The sequence below is a fragment of the Xiphias gladius genome, chromosome 15, assembly GCF_016859285.1.
Source record: "Xiphias gladius isolate SHS-SW01 ecotype Sanya breed wild chromosome 15, ASM1685928v1, whole genome shotgun sequence".
In the NCBI taxonomy this organism is placed as follows: domain Eukaryota; kingdom Metazoa; phylum Chordata; class Actinopteri; order Istiophoriformes; family Xiphiidae; genus Xiphias; species Xiphias gladius.
In genome coordinates this window covers 27,911,774-27,927,856 of record NC_053414.1, presented here as the reverse complement: position 1 = coordinate 27,927,856, position 16,083 = coordinate 27,911,774, and the positions used below count along the sequence as shown (strand labels likewise).

At 41.5% G+C, this 16,083-nt stretch overlaps 2 protein-coding genes and 1 non-coding gene across 3 annotated transcripts; 2 read left to right on the top strand and 1 right to left on the bottom strand.

Moving 5' to 3' along the window:
• The first annotated feature begins 430 nt into the window (after positions 1–430).
• Positions 431–10,188, top strand: LOC120800069 (cytochrome c1-like). The gene is made up of 4 exons (XM_040145871.1): positions 431–634; positions 4,308–4,408; positions 5,200–5,272; positions 8,506–10,188. Exons 1-4 carry the CDS (start codon positions 562–564, stop codon positions 8,943–8,945), a joined length of 687 nt encoding a protein of 228 aa, XP_040001805.1. The 5' UTR covers positions 431–561; the 3' UTR covers positions 8,946–10,188.
• On the bottom strand, positions 7,417–7,508 carry trnar-ucu. Its single transcript is given in 2 exon segments — positions 7,417–7,452; positions 7,472–7,508. It is a non-coding gene; the product is annotated as a tRNA-Arg (tRNA).
• Positions 10,189–11,452: 1,264 nt separating the features above from the next.
• Positions 11,453–15,798, top strand: LOC120799624 (fibrous sheath CABYR-binding protein-like). The gene is made up of 3 exons (XM_040144848.1): positions 11,453–11,465; positions 11,865–12,776; positions 14,836–15,798. The coding sequence occupies exons 1-3, from the start codon at positions 11,453–11,455 to the stop codon at positions 14,874–14,876; spliced, it is 966 nt and encodes a 321-aa protein (XP_040000782.1). The 3' UTR covers positions 14,877–15,798.
• The last annotated feature ends 285 nt before the right edge of the window (positions 15,799–16,083 follow it).

The window sequence follows — 16,083 nt, the reverse complement described above, 5'->3', positions numbered from 1 at the left end:
CTCTTTCCATGCAACCAAATGGGACGGTAATCCACTTGGAACCACCTCGGGGGGGGGTCTGATCCTCCTCGCAGTCACAGCAGAGTCAACGCGACTTCATCCCATTGCGAAGAGGGATTTCCATGAATGACCAGTGGATTATACAGCATATTAACACCTGCAAAGGTGTTCTAGTCAACGGGTCGAAATCTCTGCCTCAAAGGAGTCCAAACACAAGCATTAGAAAATCTTACAGTGAATGCATAAATAGATAAAGTTAAAATCGCCCAAGGTAAATTAAGTAGCTTTAGATTTCCACAGAATACTGTTGGAAATCTTTGTGGCCTCCAATGGGTGCTGTTATTCTGCTTTACCGCCTGTAGATGTCGTGTTGGTGAGCTGAGTTCTCTCTGAAGGGGCGGGGGGAGGGGGGTCCTGTTTGCAACCAGCATTGGACAGAGAGCGAGAGCTCCTCCTCGTTCATCTTTAAAACCTGCTGGAAACGCTCGGGGGTTGCACAGACGCGCACACACACACACGCACACACTCACTCGTCGACCTGCCACCGATAACCGAGCGAGGATGTTCTGCAGACGGGCATGGCAGAGAGTCGGGCCGCTGGCACGGTGGGCTTTCAAACCCGCACCCAGAAACGGTGAGTCAGGTCGGTATTAGAGACTTTTTGACTGTTGCGTGACTGGCTGGGAAGTTAATTGGAGTAATGAAACCAAGTGCTGCCTCCTGCGTTTCAGCAGTTGGGTTCAAATGAATGGAATTTAGTGAAAAGTTTTCCCATTGACTGTCCGCGCAGAAGTTTTCAACTCTCTCAGGTGGAGTTTGAAAAACCTGTGCGGCGGTGATTCAGTCAGGGTCTTAACATTTGTTCTTGTTTCCGTGGAGCTGCGTGAACGTCGCTTTTCAGCGGTTGCAGGTTTTTCCTTGTCGGAGTCGAGCTGCAGCAGAGCATCAGTCAGTCTAACAACAAGGAGGTGTGTCCTGCTTTGGGAACAAACAGTTCTGCACACACTGGTTATGAAAGAGCAACACACACACACACACACACACAAAAGGATGATTTCAGGTTTTAATAACTAGGCTGCATGAAGTGCACTTGATGTCCGACTCGGGTGCTCGAGTCTCAAGCCCGTAGTCCGGTATTTGTAAAGAAAGGACCGTTTCCACAGGGTTCCCTCTCAGAGTAACACTCTGTCCCAGCACTCTTTTAACGAGCAGGACCACATGGAGATCAGCTGTCCTCTACAGAAGCTTGAGAATCCTATTCAAAATTCCATTTACATCATCTGTACAATGAACTACAAATAACTCTTTACACTAATTACACGTGAATCTAAGCAAAAATCCATGGAACTGTCACATTTGCATTTTAAACCTGACTTTGGCGAGTTTGCGTGTAGGCAGAGGAGGATTTGAGACTTGATCGCTTGTATTTTCAGGAAGGCTTTTTCTTTTCACGCATTCATGCCCACATCATCCTTTACTTTGGGATCTGAGCATGTGGAATTCAGTCTGAGGGCAAACTGCTGCTTTAATTTCCTGTTTTTAAAAACTTGTGGCCGACGCTGCAAATCTCTGAATATAACCTGGAAAGACTACTGTTGGCCAGGATGGCTGCTTTTGTGTAGTAGGTGTAGGAAAGAGAGCAGAGGTGGATGCTGTTAAGCTACTTCTTTCAATTACACAACACACAAACACCGAGCACATTAGAGCCTGTAGGCAGCACCATTATACAGCAGGGCCGCACCAGTCTGGCCCTGGCTGTCCTGCAGGTCTGCATATTGTCCTCTTTCACTCTCTCAGTGAGCACATGGCAGCCGAGAGACAGTAGCAGGCGAGTGCACGTTCACCCGACATGCACGTCCACATGTGTCACGGCTACCACAGGAGCCATCTTTGTCTGTTGTTGCCTGACATGCGTGTCCATTTTTACAGGCTTGAACCTCACTGCAGGGATTAACTGATTACCTGTATAAATAACCTGTACTTGGCCTTGTCCCTGCATGATGGTGCTGTGTCACAGGTATTAGAGGAAGAGGAGAGAGAGGACTTACTGCGACATTGGCTCAGCAGCCATGGCAGGACAACGTCCTGTTTTGTTCCCATCATTTTATCAATGTATCACTTGTAATTTAGTGGTACTGCATTAAAAATGCAGTTCATTAATAAAAGTAGCTTGAGCCAACAACTGTTAGCTTAGCTTAGCAAAAAGACTGGAATTTGGCGCTGTCTAAAGTTAACAGAATCTGCCTACTAGCATCTCACTAATTAGCACGTGTCCTTTTTGTCATTTGTTTCATCAGTACAAAAGTAGAAGTTTAAAAAGAACACACTGGGATTTTAGCGGGAGTTATGTGCTGCACTGTTTCTTGGCCGGGAGCAGTTGCCAGGCAAACCGCTGAGACTCCAGGAAGTCACTGCTCCAGACCAAGAAAAAGTTAGGCGCATAACAACCATTTGACCGTGCTAGGCTAGCTGTTTCAGTCTTTATGCTAAGCTAAGCTAGCCGGCCGCTGGCTCTAGCTTCTTTCAAAAAATCGGTTACAGCGCAACATTAGCTTCAATTTTTCTCCGTGTTTCTGGCCACCTCTTGAATTTAAGTCGCTCTTTGTGGCCTCTCCGGACCCATGAGGGAAATATCTGGCTCTTTAGCCGCCAGATGCTCCACTATGTCCATCCAGTAGTTTCTAACTGCGTCTGTCGGCTGTTTGCTGCTGAGCAGGTAGAGTACAGTGGGCTTTTAGAGCCTCTTTCGCTGAATAAAGATGCCTGCTGCAGCTGAAAGCGACGCTGCGAGAGCGGTGACGGTTAACCAGGGCGGTGAAGTTCTGGGTCGGAGAGCGAAACAAGGAGCTGAAACTCGCTGTAAAGCTCCGTAAAGCTGAGGGGAGCTGCAGTTTCAGGTGATAATTCTCTAAAGGTTTCTCACTAGGAGCGATCCCTTTCAGATTGTCAGATTGTTCTCACATTGTCATTTGTTTTAGTATAAAAATATCAATTCTAGCTGCTTTTAACAATTGAAATTTTCCATGGGTTTTACCTCCATGTTACTCAACTTTTGAGAATAAAGATTTAAGGTTTCTTCTAGATCTTATTGAAAGGAAAAGTTGCCTAACAATAATTGGATCTTTTCTAGGCAAGACTGTCTTAAAAAGGTGCAGGCTAGAAGAGGGTGAACTTTGGTCCCCCATGCAAGACTAGCTTCTGTATTATATATTTTTTAAATGTATTTATTTTTTGATTAATTTTTGTTTTTTGGTTTTTTTTTTTTTTTTTTTTTTTTTTTTTTTTTTTCAATGAGATGATCACCGTTCCAGCTCGGGTCAAAGTGGACTGCTCTGTTTTCAGTCATTTAAAAAAAATCTCCATCTGATGAAACCAGCTTAAATGTTCTGGGGTTGTGCTGTACATTGTGTTCTTTCACCACCTCAGATGGCCTACTCAGCTCGCTCGCTGAGTAAAGCCCATGCATGTGCACACATAGAGGTTGTAAATGATGCTAAAGATATCATACGTACTGTAACTGTTCATGTTCACACTCTTTGGTGTGTCTTTGTGTAAGAGAAGTCTAGGCAGGGCGAGATTAGGCTGAGGGCAGTGTTTGGGATGCAGGGTGGATTTATTTATGGCCTCCTCTGCATGCACCACTGGCAATCCTCTAAACACCAGCAAATCTTTTCAAAGTACATACAAGCTGCAGCCGGCCACAGTCCCCTATCCACCACAGCAACAATAGCCTATTAAGAAGCCCTTACCAGATCCCCTGTCAGTCCTTGACATACGTGTTGAGGGACTAGTGCATATGAATTCAAGTCCACTAGATAATTTTGAGATTGTTTGCTTTGATTTAAATCCAGCATCCTTCAAGCAGGAAGTGTTACGGTGTTTGTGTGTGCTGCTGGGGATTTAATTTACGGGACGATTTTGTGTTTAGCTTGGCTGCTGCTAAATCTTTCCATCTCCTCTGCTACAAATGACCAGAGCTGCATTGTGTAACTGGATTAAGGGATGGAGACATGTTGACACTGTCCGAATGCTTTGGTCTTTGTGCCACGTTTCCCAATTGAAACTCTAGTAAATTGTCAAATTTATCATTGCGTTTCTTTATGGTTCTTTTTGATTGGCACACAAAGCAGATGTCCTGTGTTCAATCAGGGATTATTTGAAGGTGGAAATAACTAAATTCTAGTGCAAACTTACAATCTGTTTTGAAATATTGTATTTATGAGTAAATGTAAATCTCTTTGCTAACAGTCAGCTTCCATGTTGACTGCCACCTTAACCCCATAACTCTACCCTCCTGTGTCTCTCAGCAGTTCCAGTGCGACACATGGCCTTTGGAGTCCCTGGTGGCTCCACCAACATGACATACTTTGTTCTGTGTGGAGGAGGCCTTACTGCCGCAGTCGTCTATGTGAGCATCAAAAATCTCTCCATTCTAGTGTCAGATTTGTAGCTATGACCTGTAAGTGTTGATATTTTACACTTGTGTCCTCCTGCTATGTTTTCTATGTGATATTCTACACAAATATGAGTATCAGGGGTAAGTGTTTACTTGTTTATTTTAAAGTATTTTAATGCAAAATGTTATCACTTGGTCCACTCCTTTTTACAGGCAAGTAAATTAAAGCAAAAAACATGAGATTGTAATGCTGCAAGGAAGTTAAGAGGCTTTGTTATTCCTTTCTATGTATTTTAGCTTCCATTATTAAAATTAGATCATTTAATCAAATTGAAATGAAAATGTTGATACATCATGCACCTAAAATGGATACTTGCTGCTACTTCCATTTATATTGCAAGTCTACTGTCATTTGTTTATAGATTTACATTTATAATTCTAGAATATACAATGTGTGAATCAAAATGTAACTGTTGTAAGCTAGGAGTCCGTTAACATGTAGCCCCAGGAAAGACTGCACTGTGTGGAGCAGACATCACCACAGCTCAGGCATTGAAAGTCACATAGAAAGTTCTTTGTGCTTTCAGACAAACTCTGCCACATGCAGCCATTGTCTGGACAGACCTGTTCCCTGTTTACTGTTAGGCTCTTGGCAAATCCCAAGTGTGTATCTGTGGTGCTGGTTCATGATAGCCAAACTGTTAGTCTTAGGTGGCATTTTGTAACACACTCACTACTTTACACTGTTATCATTTGGTGTGTGATGGAATGTAATGAGCACATATCTGCCCTCCTTCTCTCAGGCTTACAAGACAGTCAGTGGTGACAGTGAGCGCTATGAGGACAGACTGGCCAACATGGGTTCTGCAGCAAAGGGTCAGTTGCGCATACACACACACACACACACTCAACCTCCTGAGCATAATGTTTGTCTGCATGGGCTTTCAGTAGAAAGAAACCTCGAATTGTGTGGTTGCGTTTCCAAATGATACTACAGAAATCCGCAAAATAAATAAAAGCACAAACTACTTCATCGGAATTTCAGACTATCCTGTCTACAGTGAAATTAATAGATTACAGACAGAATATTTAGAATTATACAAGACTAAATGTCTACAGCCATGCTAGCAGCTCTGAGAGCACAATGAGGCCGTGAGCTAAATGCTAACACGGCATGCTAACATGCTAATGTGAAGCAGGTATAACGTCAACCATGCTGGCCATCTTAGTTTAGTTTAGTAACATTTGCTAAATAGCAACAAACACAAAGTACATGAGTTTGGCAGGTATTTTTGACCGGATGATGCACTAGATGAACAGCGACGGGATCACCAAAGTGATTACAATTCACCCTCTGGAGACCTTGATTTATTTGACCAAATGTAGTATCATGGCAACCCGTCTGATTGTCGCTGAGATATTTTGATATTCTGGATCAAAGGGGTGGACAGACCTAGAACTGTCAGCAAGGCTAAAAATCAACATAAAAGCTACATAAATTGCCTGACTATCTTTTTCTGCTTAGACAAAGTTAGCTGACTTAAAAATATCAAACTTCAGTTTGATCACCTCTACACAAGAATATTTCTCTTTTGTTGAGACATTTCATGAAAGATTGATAGTACTAATACAGAAAAAATGGCACTCACTTTTCCCCATCCTTTATCTCTAATATTTCTGAATCCAGCAACCTCAAAACTCAGCCAGATTTTAATTGGGCAACTGTCTTTGGCTTCTAGATTAGTTCAATGTGACACATGATCCACAGTCACATTTTTGTTTTAATATACGTAGTGGGTGTATATATACTGAGTATTGAAGAATCAAATGGTTCAACCGAAATGGTTCAGAGAAGTCAAATGAAGTAAAGTTTCATCTGAGAGAGACAAAATAGAAAAAGAGAGAGCAGAAGATTTTTTTTTTTTTTTTTTTTTTTGGGTTTTTTTTCTGAGGTGGTTCTGGCTTCACCACCCAAATGTCAAACATGGTAGAATGATCACACTCAATGGCTTGATCTGGCCTGTCTGTTTTGATTTCTGTCTGCAAATTATTTGCTTATTCAGCCAGTTTGAGCCAGGAGAGATCATGGCTCTGCGCCCAGAGCAGTTAACTAGCCTGTAATGGGGATAAGCAGCCACTGTCACTGGATCACTTGTGTACATGTTGCCTCCAAGTGCTGTTTTTGGTCACAAATAGATTTTAAAGCTCTGCTCCCTACAGCGCTGGATGTTGCACTGTTTTGGTCGGCCAGTTATCTTATTATGTAATAGTATAGAAAAAAGTTTCTAGGAAACAAAGTCACAGAAACACCTTGATGCACACAGTGATGGCGATTAAAGTGATTGTGATCAAGGATGATATTTCCTGACACATTAATCTGAGTGCTCATCACTGACTGTCATTACAGTACAATTTAGTGTTCTTGAGTTGCACATTTAGGGGGCCGGTGGATTTGTTTGGCTGCCTGTTTCAAAACAGCCACTTTAATGTTCTGATGTGGGCACTGACAAGTAATCCACCATTTGCATACAAGAGTAAAGACATCATAATGTCTAAATGGATGTTAAGCTTAAGCTTAGTAAAGACAGCATCAAAAGTTGAAGCTCACTGGTGGACACAAGGCTGCAGTCATACTTGTTACTGTCAGCGCAAAACCTTGGTCACATCTTTAGACACGTACTGTCCTGTAGTATCTTAATTTAGACGGGTATTACGTCTCACATCTGTGTTGCAACAAATATATTTGAAGAACTACGGTCTCTGGTAATATCAATATCATATCCATTGCTACTTAAGCAAGTAACATTTAGTGCTGTGCAAATGCTTTTCCTTTTCCATCCTGACTTTTATTTGCTTATTGCTTTAACACAGACCTTAACACTATTACATTTATCTTAAGGATGAGATTAATCTTCCCACATTGGAACCTGGATAAATCCTTCTCATCCTACCACACGTCGCTTTAGTTTATTAATAGGTGTGTTAGTTTTTCTTACGGCAGCGTCGTCATTTCAAAAGCACGACTCTGGTGGGACTCGAACCCACAACCTTTGAATCACTCCTCCCGTGCTTGACTAGAAGTCCAATGCGCTATCCGTTGCGCCACAGAGCCATGTGTCCAGCAGGACAGCAAGAAGAATTGGATGGACACTAAGACACATAGACAAACTGTTTTGCTTATCAGGTTCTTGTTTCACTGTTTTTACTATAAATTTTGCTCTTACTCAGTTGGTCAAACTAGCTGGCAGATAATGACTTATCAGGAGCTATCAGAGGATATTGAGTAATGGCGCGTTTTCAGCAAAGATGAGAACCTGAAGAGCTGTACTGTCGCTCCGCTTTTAGCTCAGATTTGATGCTTCAAACCTCAGCCCCCGAGCGCTCATTTTTGTACACCCTGTAGTAACTGCAGTCATTTAATTAAGTCTTTTAAGGAGTATCTCTGTCTGTATAAACAGAAATTGAATTTCCTTTTAGCTATTAAGACCAAACATCCAGTAACCAACAGCTTCAGTGTGCTCAGCAGTTATATTTCTGTCCCTCTGACAAGTTAGGATTAAGGATTATCCTTCTCTTTACACATGTTATGTTGGCAGTTTCAACAGCAGCTGCTTTACCTTTTTAAGACCTAATCTCTTGACCTTCAACCGTATGTTACCTATTGAAAGGAATTTGAGGTCAAATGGTTAAAATCTGACCCTTTTTTCTTTTTAAAAGTCTAAAGTTTTTATCGCCCAGCTGGGTCGTGGAAGGCAGCTGGAGGCCATAGTTTGATTTAGGATTTCCAGTGCCCTGATATTCCCACATTTTATTTGAGGAGATTGGAAGAACAGTTTGACCTCTGAGTCACCTAGAGCTCATTACGGACATGTTTTGTCTCATTACATCAACTCCTTAGAGAGAATATTTACCCTCACATCTGTATCTGTAGCAGCAAATACGACCAGACCTTTTTTCAGTTATCCATAGAAGTGAGCCAAAACAGGCCTTGAAATCTAAGGTACATTATACTAGCTGTAATTTTTCATTATGCACATAACAGGTAACGGATAGGTCTGTCAAAAGTGGCTGCATTCATGGATTTCTTATCACGAAATGTTCATCTGCAGCTTCTTCAGCTGAGGCAGCACCAGAGGCAGCAGCTCCTGCAGCTGAACCCGCCCCGGTGGAGGAGGAGGCAGTGCCGGCCACCGAGGTCGTCGCAGAGTCTGTCCCCGCTCCCGCAGAAGCGGTACCGGAGACCGTTGCCGATCCTGGCGTCGAGGCCGCGGCTGAAGAAGCCTCTGAGGCGATCGTTACCGAGGCACCAGCGGAGCCAGCAGTGGCAGAAGAAGCTGCTCCACCTGCAGCAGTAGAGGCAGTCCCCGAGGCTGCTCCTGTCGCTGCGGAAGTCGCCGCCACGGTGGAGACTCCAGCAGAAGCCCCCGCGGCAGAGAGCACTGGTATGGCTGCAGTAGATGAAGTCCCTCCCGCTCCCCTCGCTGAGGCAGAGACTGTGCCTGCAGCCCCTGAGGGTGAGGCTGCTCCTGCTGTAGAGGTGGCTGCATAAAGCTCTGGAAGCTCGATTATAGTTTGGCCAGAAAGGAGGGCTAGAAGTTATTTGTGCTGTGTCCCGCCTCTCTGGGCCCAGGAAAAAAGGACTCATAAACCCCTGTTTTAGTAAAGAGGAAAAAAAAGCATTTAGTTTTCACTTCCAGTTGGTTAGTGAATACCAGTGAGGGGTTCATCAGTCCAGTTTTCAGGTGCCTTTCTTCCCTTTACCTCACCCCAACCTTCAGAGCCGGACCATAATATTTGGCATTAGGCTGTCTAAACAGATTCACTTTGGAAAATTCAGTTTCTATAGGAATCCTCTTCACCAGAGCAGAGCTAATCCAAATTATGCTTTGGCTGCTGTACCGTTAGTAGAGGAGTGTTGAAGGGGGTGATATAAGGGATAGAGCAGAGTTGATAACTAATGTTGTTCTCAGTAAAATCATATTGGAAGTGCCCTTAAAAACAAGACACGGTCCTGCATCATCTGTTCCTCTACTTATCTAAAAATGTTGTGATGGTGGATGAATGCAGTCCATTTAAGAAATTGTTCAGTCTTGTTTCTCTCGGACATCCTCTGCTCAGCAAATGCTTACTTCCAGCTATGTCCCATGATTCCTGGCTAAGTTTAGGATTATTGTACAAACGGTGGGACGGTGGAACTCCTTCAGATTTAACTCTGTCTCTCTGTGAAGTGTGACCAAAAACTAGTTAGTTGTGTTTTTTTTTTTTTTTTTTTTCTTTTCTAGACTGCAGCTCTTGTCTGGTATTCTTGACTCCTATAAAATCCTGTTTCTCATGGTGAGAAAAAGTTCAAATGGGATTTTCTTTTGTCCTCTTATTTCAGAATTTTCCTTTTGTCTTTTTGTGCCATACATTCAGAAACTTATTTCCATTACTACATTTTTATTAGTTATCTATCTACAATTACACCAGCCTGCGCCCACTTCATATAACTCACCCATGTCTCTACATCATGACATCTTTTCCAGCCTTTTCTCCGAAAGCCATTTTTCTTTTTAGTTTTTTTTTTTTTTTTTTTTTAAGTGTTTAAACACACTTCTGCTCCAACTCTCTGTCTCTTTAACTGTGAAACTAATCTTTCAGGGAACACTACAGAAAAGAGAACTGATTCATCTCTGTCTGAGCCACGAAAGTTGGCATGATGATTAATACAGTTAAGTGTTCAAAGAATAATACATCACTGGATGATAAGTACGTTTGATGTGCTTCAATAAAGACAAAGTTACTCTTTTTTTTTTGGTTTGATATTGCATTTTTATTCTTGCGTGGTGAATGTCTGTCTGTATATTCAAGGTTGTGTTTTTTAAACATGATTATTGTTTGCATTTATCAAAAGATTGGGAGGTTTTGTCCAAGAGTGGATCAGAATCAATATCAAATCTGTCCAGGGCTAATTTGTGGCCCAAATACATTTGACACTCTTAGATGCTTTTGCTCGTTGCTTTGACCAAAGCAGGTGAATGTGACGCAGTAAATATTGTAATAATTATACTGTAGATATAGAAACACCCTCTTCTGTAGAAATGCCTCCTTGCCTGAAGAATCCCTGTGCCGTTTTCATGCTCCTGTGCAATCAAGTGGAACATTGAACGACAAAGATCCTAAGAATTTTTCTCCACGTTTCACATGACTATGCTGATATATTTCTGATAGTCAGTTGAATTGTATAGCCCTTTATCACAGGCATTTCACACACAATTTTTAATTGGAAGAAAAGTTTGCCGAGACCGGAGTAATCCATTAGCAATCACAGAATTTTTTATTTTTTTTTTATTTTGTTTTTTATATGCAACAACATAAAACAAAAGGTTAAAAAAAACCGAAGCTAGAAGCACAATTCTACCTGCCCTCACCTAAGTGTCTGTAATAGATTAATCTGCATAAATTTATTCATAAGGTTGTACAACAGGCAGAGACGGGTAGAATGAAACTATCAGATGTATGTGGCAGGTCCTGCTCAAGAAGATTTTTTTTTTTTTTTTTAAATCCTCAACCCACCACATGCTTAAAAGTGTGTACAGCTTGAACATTTTTTTTTTTTCTTTATCCTGAAAATTTACCACAGTTTTCATTGATAAATTACAGCTTTGTATGAGCCTTTTATTTAAATTTTGACCAGTGCAGTTTAAAGCTGCCTCACAGACAGGTTAAGACTAATCCAGGATTACAGTGCTCATTTTTAGGCTGTCCTGGTGATTTGCCAGGGTGGGGTGACGGACAGGAACATCATGGGACAGTGTGAGTGGCAGCCTAACCCCCTGACTCCCATTACATTACATACTACGTAGCAAAACATACATAAATGCCATGTAACTAATATCTGTGAACGCTATGTTGAAATCACCATTACAATTTTTCCATCCAGGGGTTATTCCCTGTCTGGAAAGCCATATAGATATTCTATATTTCAATTTAGCGCTATCATACCAATTTACGTAAGATTTAAGAGTTATCACCAGATACACTGTATCACAGGACACTTTTTCTAAAAGTAGGAGCATGAACTGGGCAGGTAGTCTCCTGTAGAGCCTTTCCTGAACCTGTGTTGACTGTAGAGCATCCAGTGATAGACATCAAGGTCAAGGTAAGTGGAATTTATACAATAAAGCATAGTATGTCATACCAAAAAAAAAATGTGCTGTGTATAGCAGATATAATTCCCCTCTTTTCTTTACCACAAAGTTATTTGGAAATGAGAATTAGATTCTTAGTGCAAGAGGGTTTTTACTCCCTCAGAAAAACTATCCCTCAGTAAAGTGAACATAAAAATACAATACCTTTACAGTACAAGTTTTATATTTGATATTCTTAATTTGATATTAAGGCAATTATACTGGATACTGAAAATTCGAATGTTCTGTATAAAATATCTTCCTCAGCCATTAATTCCTCTCCTCCTTCCCTACTTCAGAGGCTACTCCAGATCTCTTCACAGCTGTGAAGGCCTTGGCAGGCTCTACAGCTGAGATCGCCGCAGCTTCCGTCGGGGAGACGAGTCTGGTGAAAGCTGTCCAACAAATAGAGGTTAAAGATTCGGACACCACAGTGGAGATCGTAGAAGCAGTAGTCCTGGAAGCGTCCACAGAGGTGGCAGCTGAGGAGGCAGCTGAAGAGGAAGCTGTTGTAGCGAGCGAGGAGGAGCTGAAGTCTGCAGAGACTGGTGCTGTTGAGGAAGTGGCTGATGCAGAAGTTGCAGAAGCTCCATCTGCTGAAGAGGTGATTACAGAGGAGACGTCGGTTCCTGCTGCAAGGCAGGAGGAGGAAGCAGCTGCATCTCCTCCTGAGGAAGCGACAGTGGAGGAGGCGGAAGAGGTTCAAGCTGAGCATGAGGCACCGGTCCCTGAAGCTGCTCCTGAGGAAGCCGTCTCTTCTGCAGAGGCCTCACCTGAAGATACAGCTGAGGAAGTCGCACCTGCTGAGGAGGCCAGCACCGCTGCTGAAGCTCCTCCAGTGAATGAAACATCACCAGATGAGATGACACCTGCTGCTGAGACATCAGTGGAGGAGGGAGCGGATGAAGCTTCAGCAGGGGAGGCCGCCGAAGTTGCGTCGACGCACGGTGAAGCCGCAGCAGTTGTGGACATGACTCAGCTGGCAGCTGCCTCCACTGGAGCCGATCTGGAAGTTCTTTCAGCTGCTGAACAGCAATCCACATCGGAAGCTCCGGCACACGAGGCGAAGCACTGCCACTCCTGCCACTCCGCTCCTTCAGCTGGAGAGGAGGTGGCGTCACCTGCTGCTTTGGGAGGGGAGCTGCTCAGTGAGGGAGAGGTGGCTGTAACACATGAGGCCAAGGAGGCGGTGTCACTGATGGAGGGACAAAGTAAGGACATATAGGCTGCCAGTCAACAGTTTTTGAACACCTCATGCCTGTTTTGGGCATTACTTTAATTCTACATATTATATATTCCTGTTGTCCTGTTAAATCTAAAGCAGGGAAATCAGTACAGTACTATTCAACAATCAATTAACCCACATTCATCAGCCCGCAAAACTTTAGCATTTTTGATATTTCTAAGCTCAAACAAACTTGTGAGACTGACAAGTAGATCATTCAAATTTAACCATGATACAGTGATGTCAAATAAGAAATACTTGTGCCTGGCCAGTTTAGGAAATTTCAATAATGCACAGTTAATTCCATATTATGTTCATTATCTACAGTCCAAATGGACGTAATGTACCGTTAACGCTGTTTTGATGGCTTAAATAATGACAACCACTGCTACGGCTTGTATTAGACAACACTTGAAAAACAGTGGACTAAGGTAAGTAGGGTAGGTTGGTGGAAGGTTTGTCCTCAGATCCCCTTTACGTTAACACTTTACTTTAAATCCTCCTATTTAGCATCCATAAGCAGCACATAAAAATTTAATAGTTTATAACACACTATAAAGTAGTCGTAAGCAGCTATGCATGTGCATTAATGTATTTACCAACAACTGTAATTCCGAATGTGGAGGCTGCTTTATAAACAGAAAATTAATGACAACATAGTAAAATACAGTTGTAAAAATATAAAATGTCTTCATAAGTAAAGTTATAATTGTTGACAAATTCTATACGTTAATAAACACTTAATATGTCCTTTTACATCGGCTTGTGATGACATTATAATGTTAATCCATTGCTTGTAAATGCTAAATAGGGGGACTAAAATGTTTCCAGATTATTTTTTGCCTGGAAGACAAAATAGTTTCCCATTATAAATCCTTCAGGATTTCAGCCACCAGATGGCAGCAAAGTGAACATTTGTCAGAGCGGCAATGACAGACATGGATTAATGTGTTTCAATACACAGAAGGCTTATGAAGATGATCGGATAAAAAAAACAGATCTGGCCCTTAATTAGTCTTTAATAAAGGTTTGTGTCAGAGTTGATACAGGACCCTTCTCCCAAAGTTAACTGTGAGGGTGGACATTTTCTCAGGGTTACTCTCAACCTGTGTTTCCTTTGTTCTGGGCTGACATTTATCTTTAACGATAACTGCCCCAGCTACGACCTTAAAATCTTTCTAATAAAGGACCTTTCAGTTTGAAAGCTAACTAGAAACACATAAACTGAGCTTGCATCAAATGGAAAATGTTAAGTTAGATGTGCTTAACATTTTCCATTTGATGCGAGCTCAGTCTCTTCATGTTTTGTTTACAGTTTTTGCTATGTCGAGTCTTGGGAAAAAGAGCATACGAAGCAACATCTTACAAAAAGAAAAATATTGCTGGTAGGAAGAAGGGCATTTGTGAGGGCTTCCCGATTTCTAGATTTAGATAAACATTCCTTTTTAAGCATCACATTAACAGCACATAATAAAGAACACGATGTGGCTCAATCGATAACCACTGCTGTTCACTTTATCCCTTGAAAAGATCACAGAACCAGAGTCTACACTGTATTTGGCTCTGACCAGATGTACTGTATTTCTGCCTATATCCACAGAGCCAAAGGTGTCTATCTGGACTGTAAAAAGCTGCTCAGTGATGTAATAGTACAGTTAAGAAGGTAATCAGTTAAAAGCAGCACAACGACAGCTGTCTGTGTAGAGCTAGAGATAGTAGAATGGACATCTTCAGGATAAGTATTATTCTCAGACAGCTTCATTTAAATGCTCAGCGTTGGTGAGGCCAGTGTGACTCATGAACACTCCTAGAACACACTTTTCTCAGAGCACTCCTTAAATCCTACTCGCCCTCGAAATTGATCGGACAGCCTATTACAGAAAGTGTTTAATAATGCAAGTTCTAAAGGCTGCACCGATATGTACCAAATGTCCATTCTACTTATTTAAAACTCTAGGATAAGGATGTTGCAAAATCACAGAGTGGTGTACATTAAACTCATGAATGTCCACTGTACAAAAACTGGTGCTGTGCTTTTTTTGTAGCAGCCACAGAGACGACGATGGTGGCGACCGCCCAGTCATGACATGACAGTGTGCCTTCCACAACACTCGCCTATCTGTCAGTCAAACCAAGATGACCCATGAAAACAACACGAAGAGAACTAACCACTGGTTCAACTAATGTGTCCTTTCTGAAATGTTATTACAGAGTTTCTTGTATGTTCTCCTTCTGTTCCTGTCCAATCTGCATTAGCAGTTGTAAAATGATTCCCATTATGTCTCTTGTCCTCTAGGTGACACTTGCAAAAGCTTTTCATGACCAGTTAAATGGAACATAAGTTTCTTTAAAGGTGTTACAATAGGCATTGGAAGTGGTCTGTTGTTACTGTGATGGTGTGTTAGCCTACCAATATCTACAAACTCTACCATGATTTTGAAGTGGGGGGGGGGGTGCACTTTTCAGCATGTTTTCAGCTGAAATGATACCATACAGATAGACATTCTCCTCACTTCTGTCATAGCACAAATGAAGGTGCAGGCATGGCTATCTTGAGGTACGTAAGCATTTTAAGACCATTAGACCATTATAAACACTAACTTTAAAATTATATTAAGGGATGCATTCCTAGAAGAAATCATCACAAAAACATCAGTGAAAAATACTGCACCAATGCTGATATTTGCTTTTTAAGAATGATATCAATAGTATGCTCATATTTTGGCGCATATTTAATTTCTATTTTTTGTGTTACTGTTGTCTATATTTTACCTTGTGCAAAACAGATCGATAAATAGATTATAAGTAGGTCCTTTATACGCTTACACTAGATGATTATATTGAATAGTAACATGCATTCAATTCTCTAAGATTTGTAGATGGATGCTTTGCTTTAAATATAATTATAGGTGCACTGCATAAACTATCACACATTGACAATAAATTATATCACTATATGAAATAGTTAATATAGCCTACCAGTTTTCCCGTTTCACTTGAGGATGTTGTCTCTGTTGTCATGATAATGTGTTCACATAGACACTTTAAATAAAGTCATGTATAAAACACCAACTAGGTTTTGCTGTGCCTGATATTGTGTGGACCCGTCCTACTAATGAACGACCGTGCTAAAGTGAGTGCTAGTGTACTGACCGCTTGGTGGAGACAGACAGCTATCATTTGATTATTGGTCCAGGTATTTAGATATTAGCTTGTTATGAGCTTCTTCTTCTTTTTTTTTTTTTTCAACCTCTGACTCTAATGACTATCATTACTGCCTCAAGGCAAAGAGA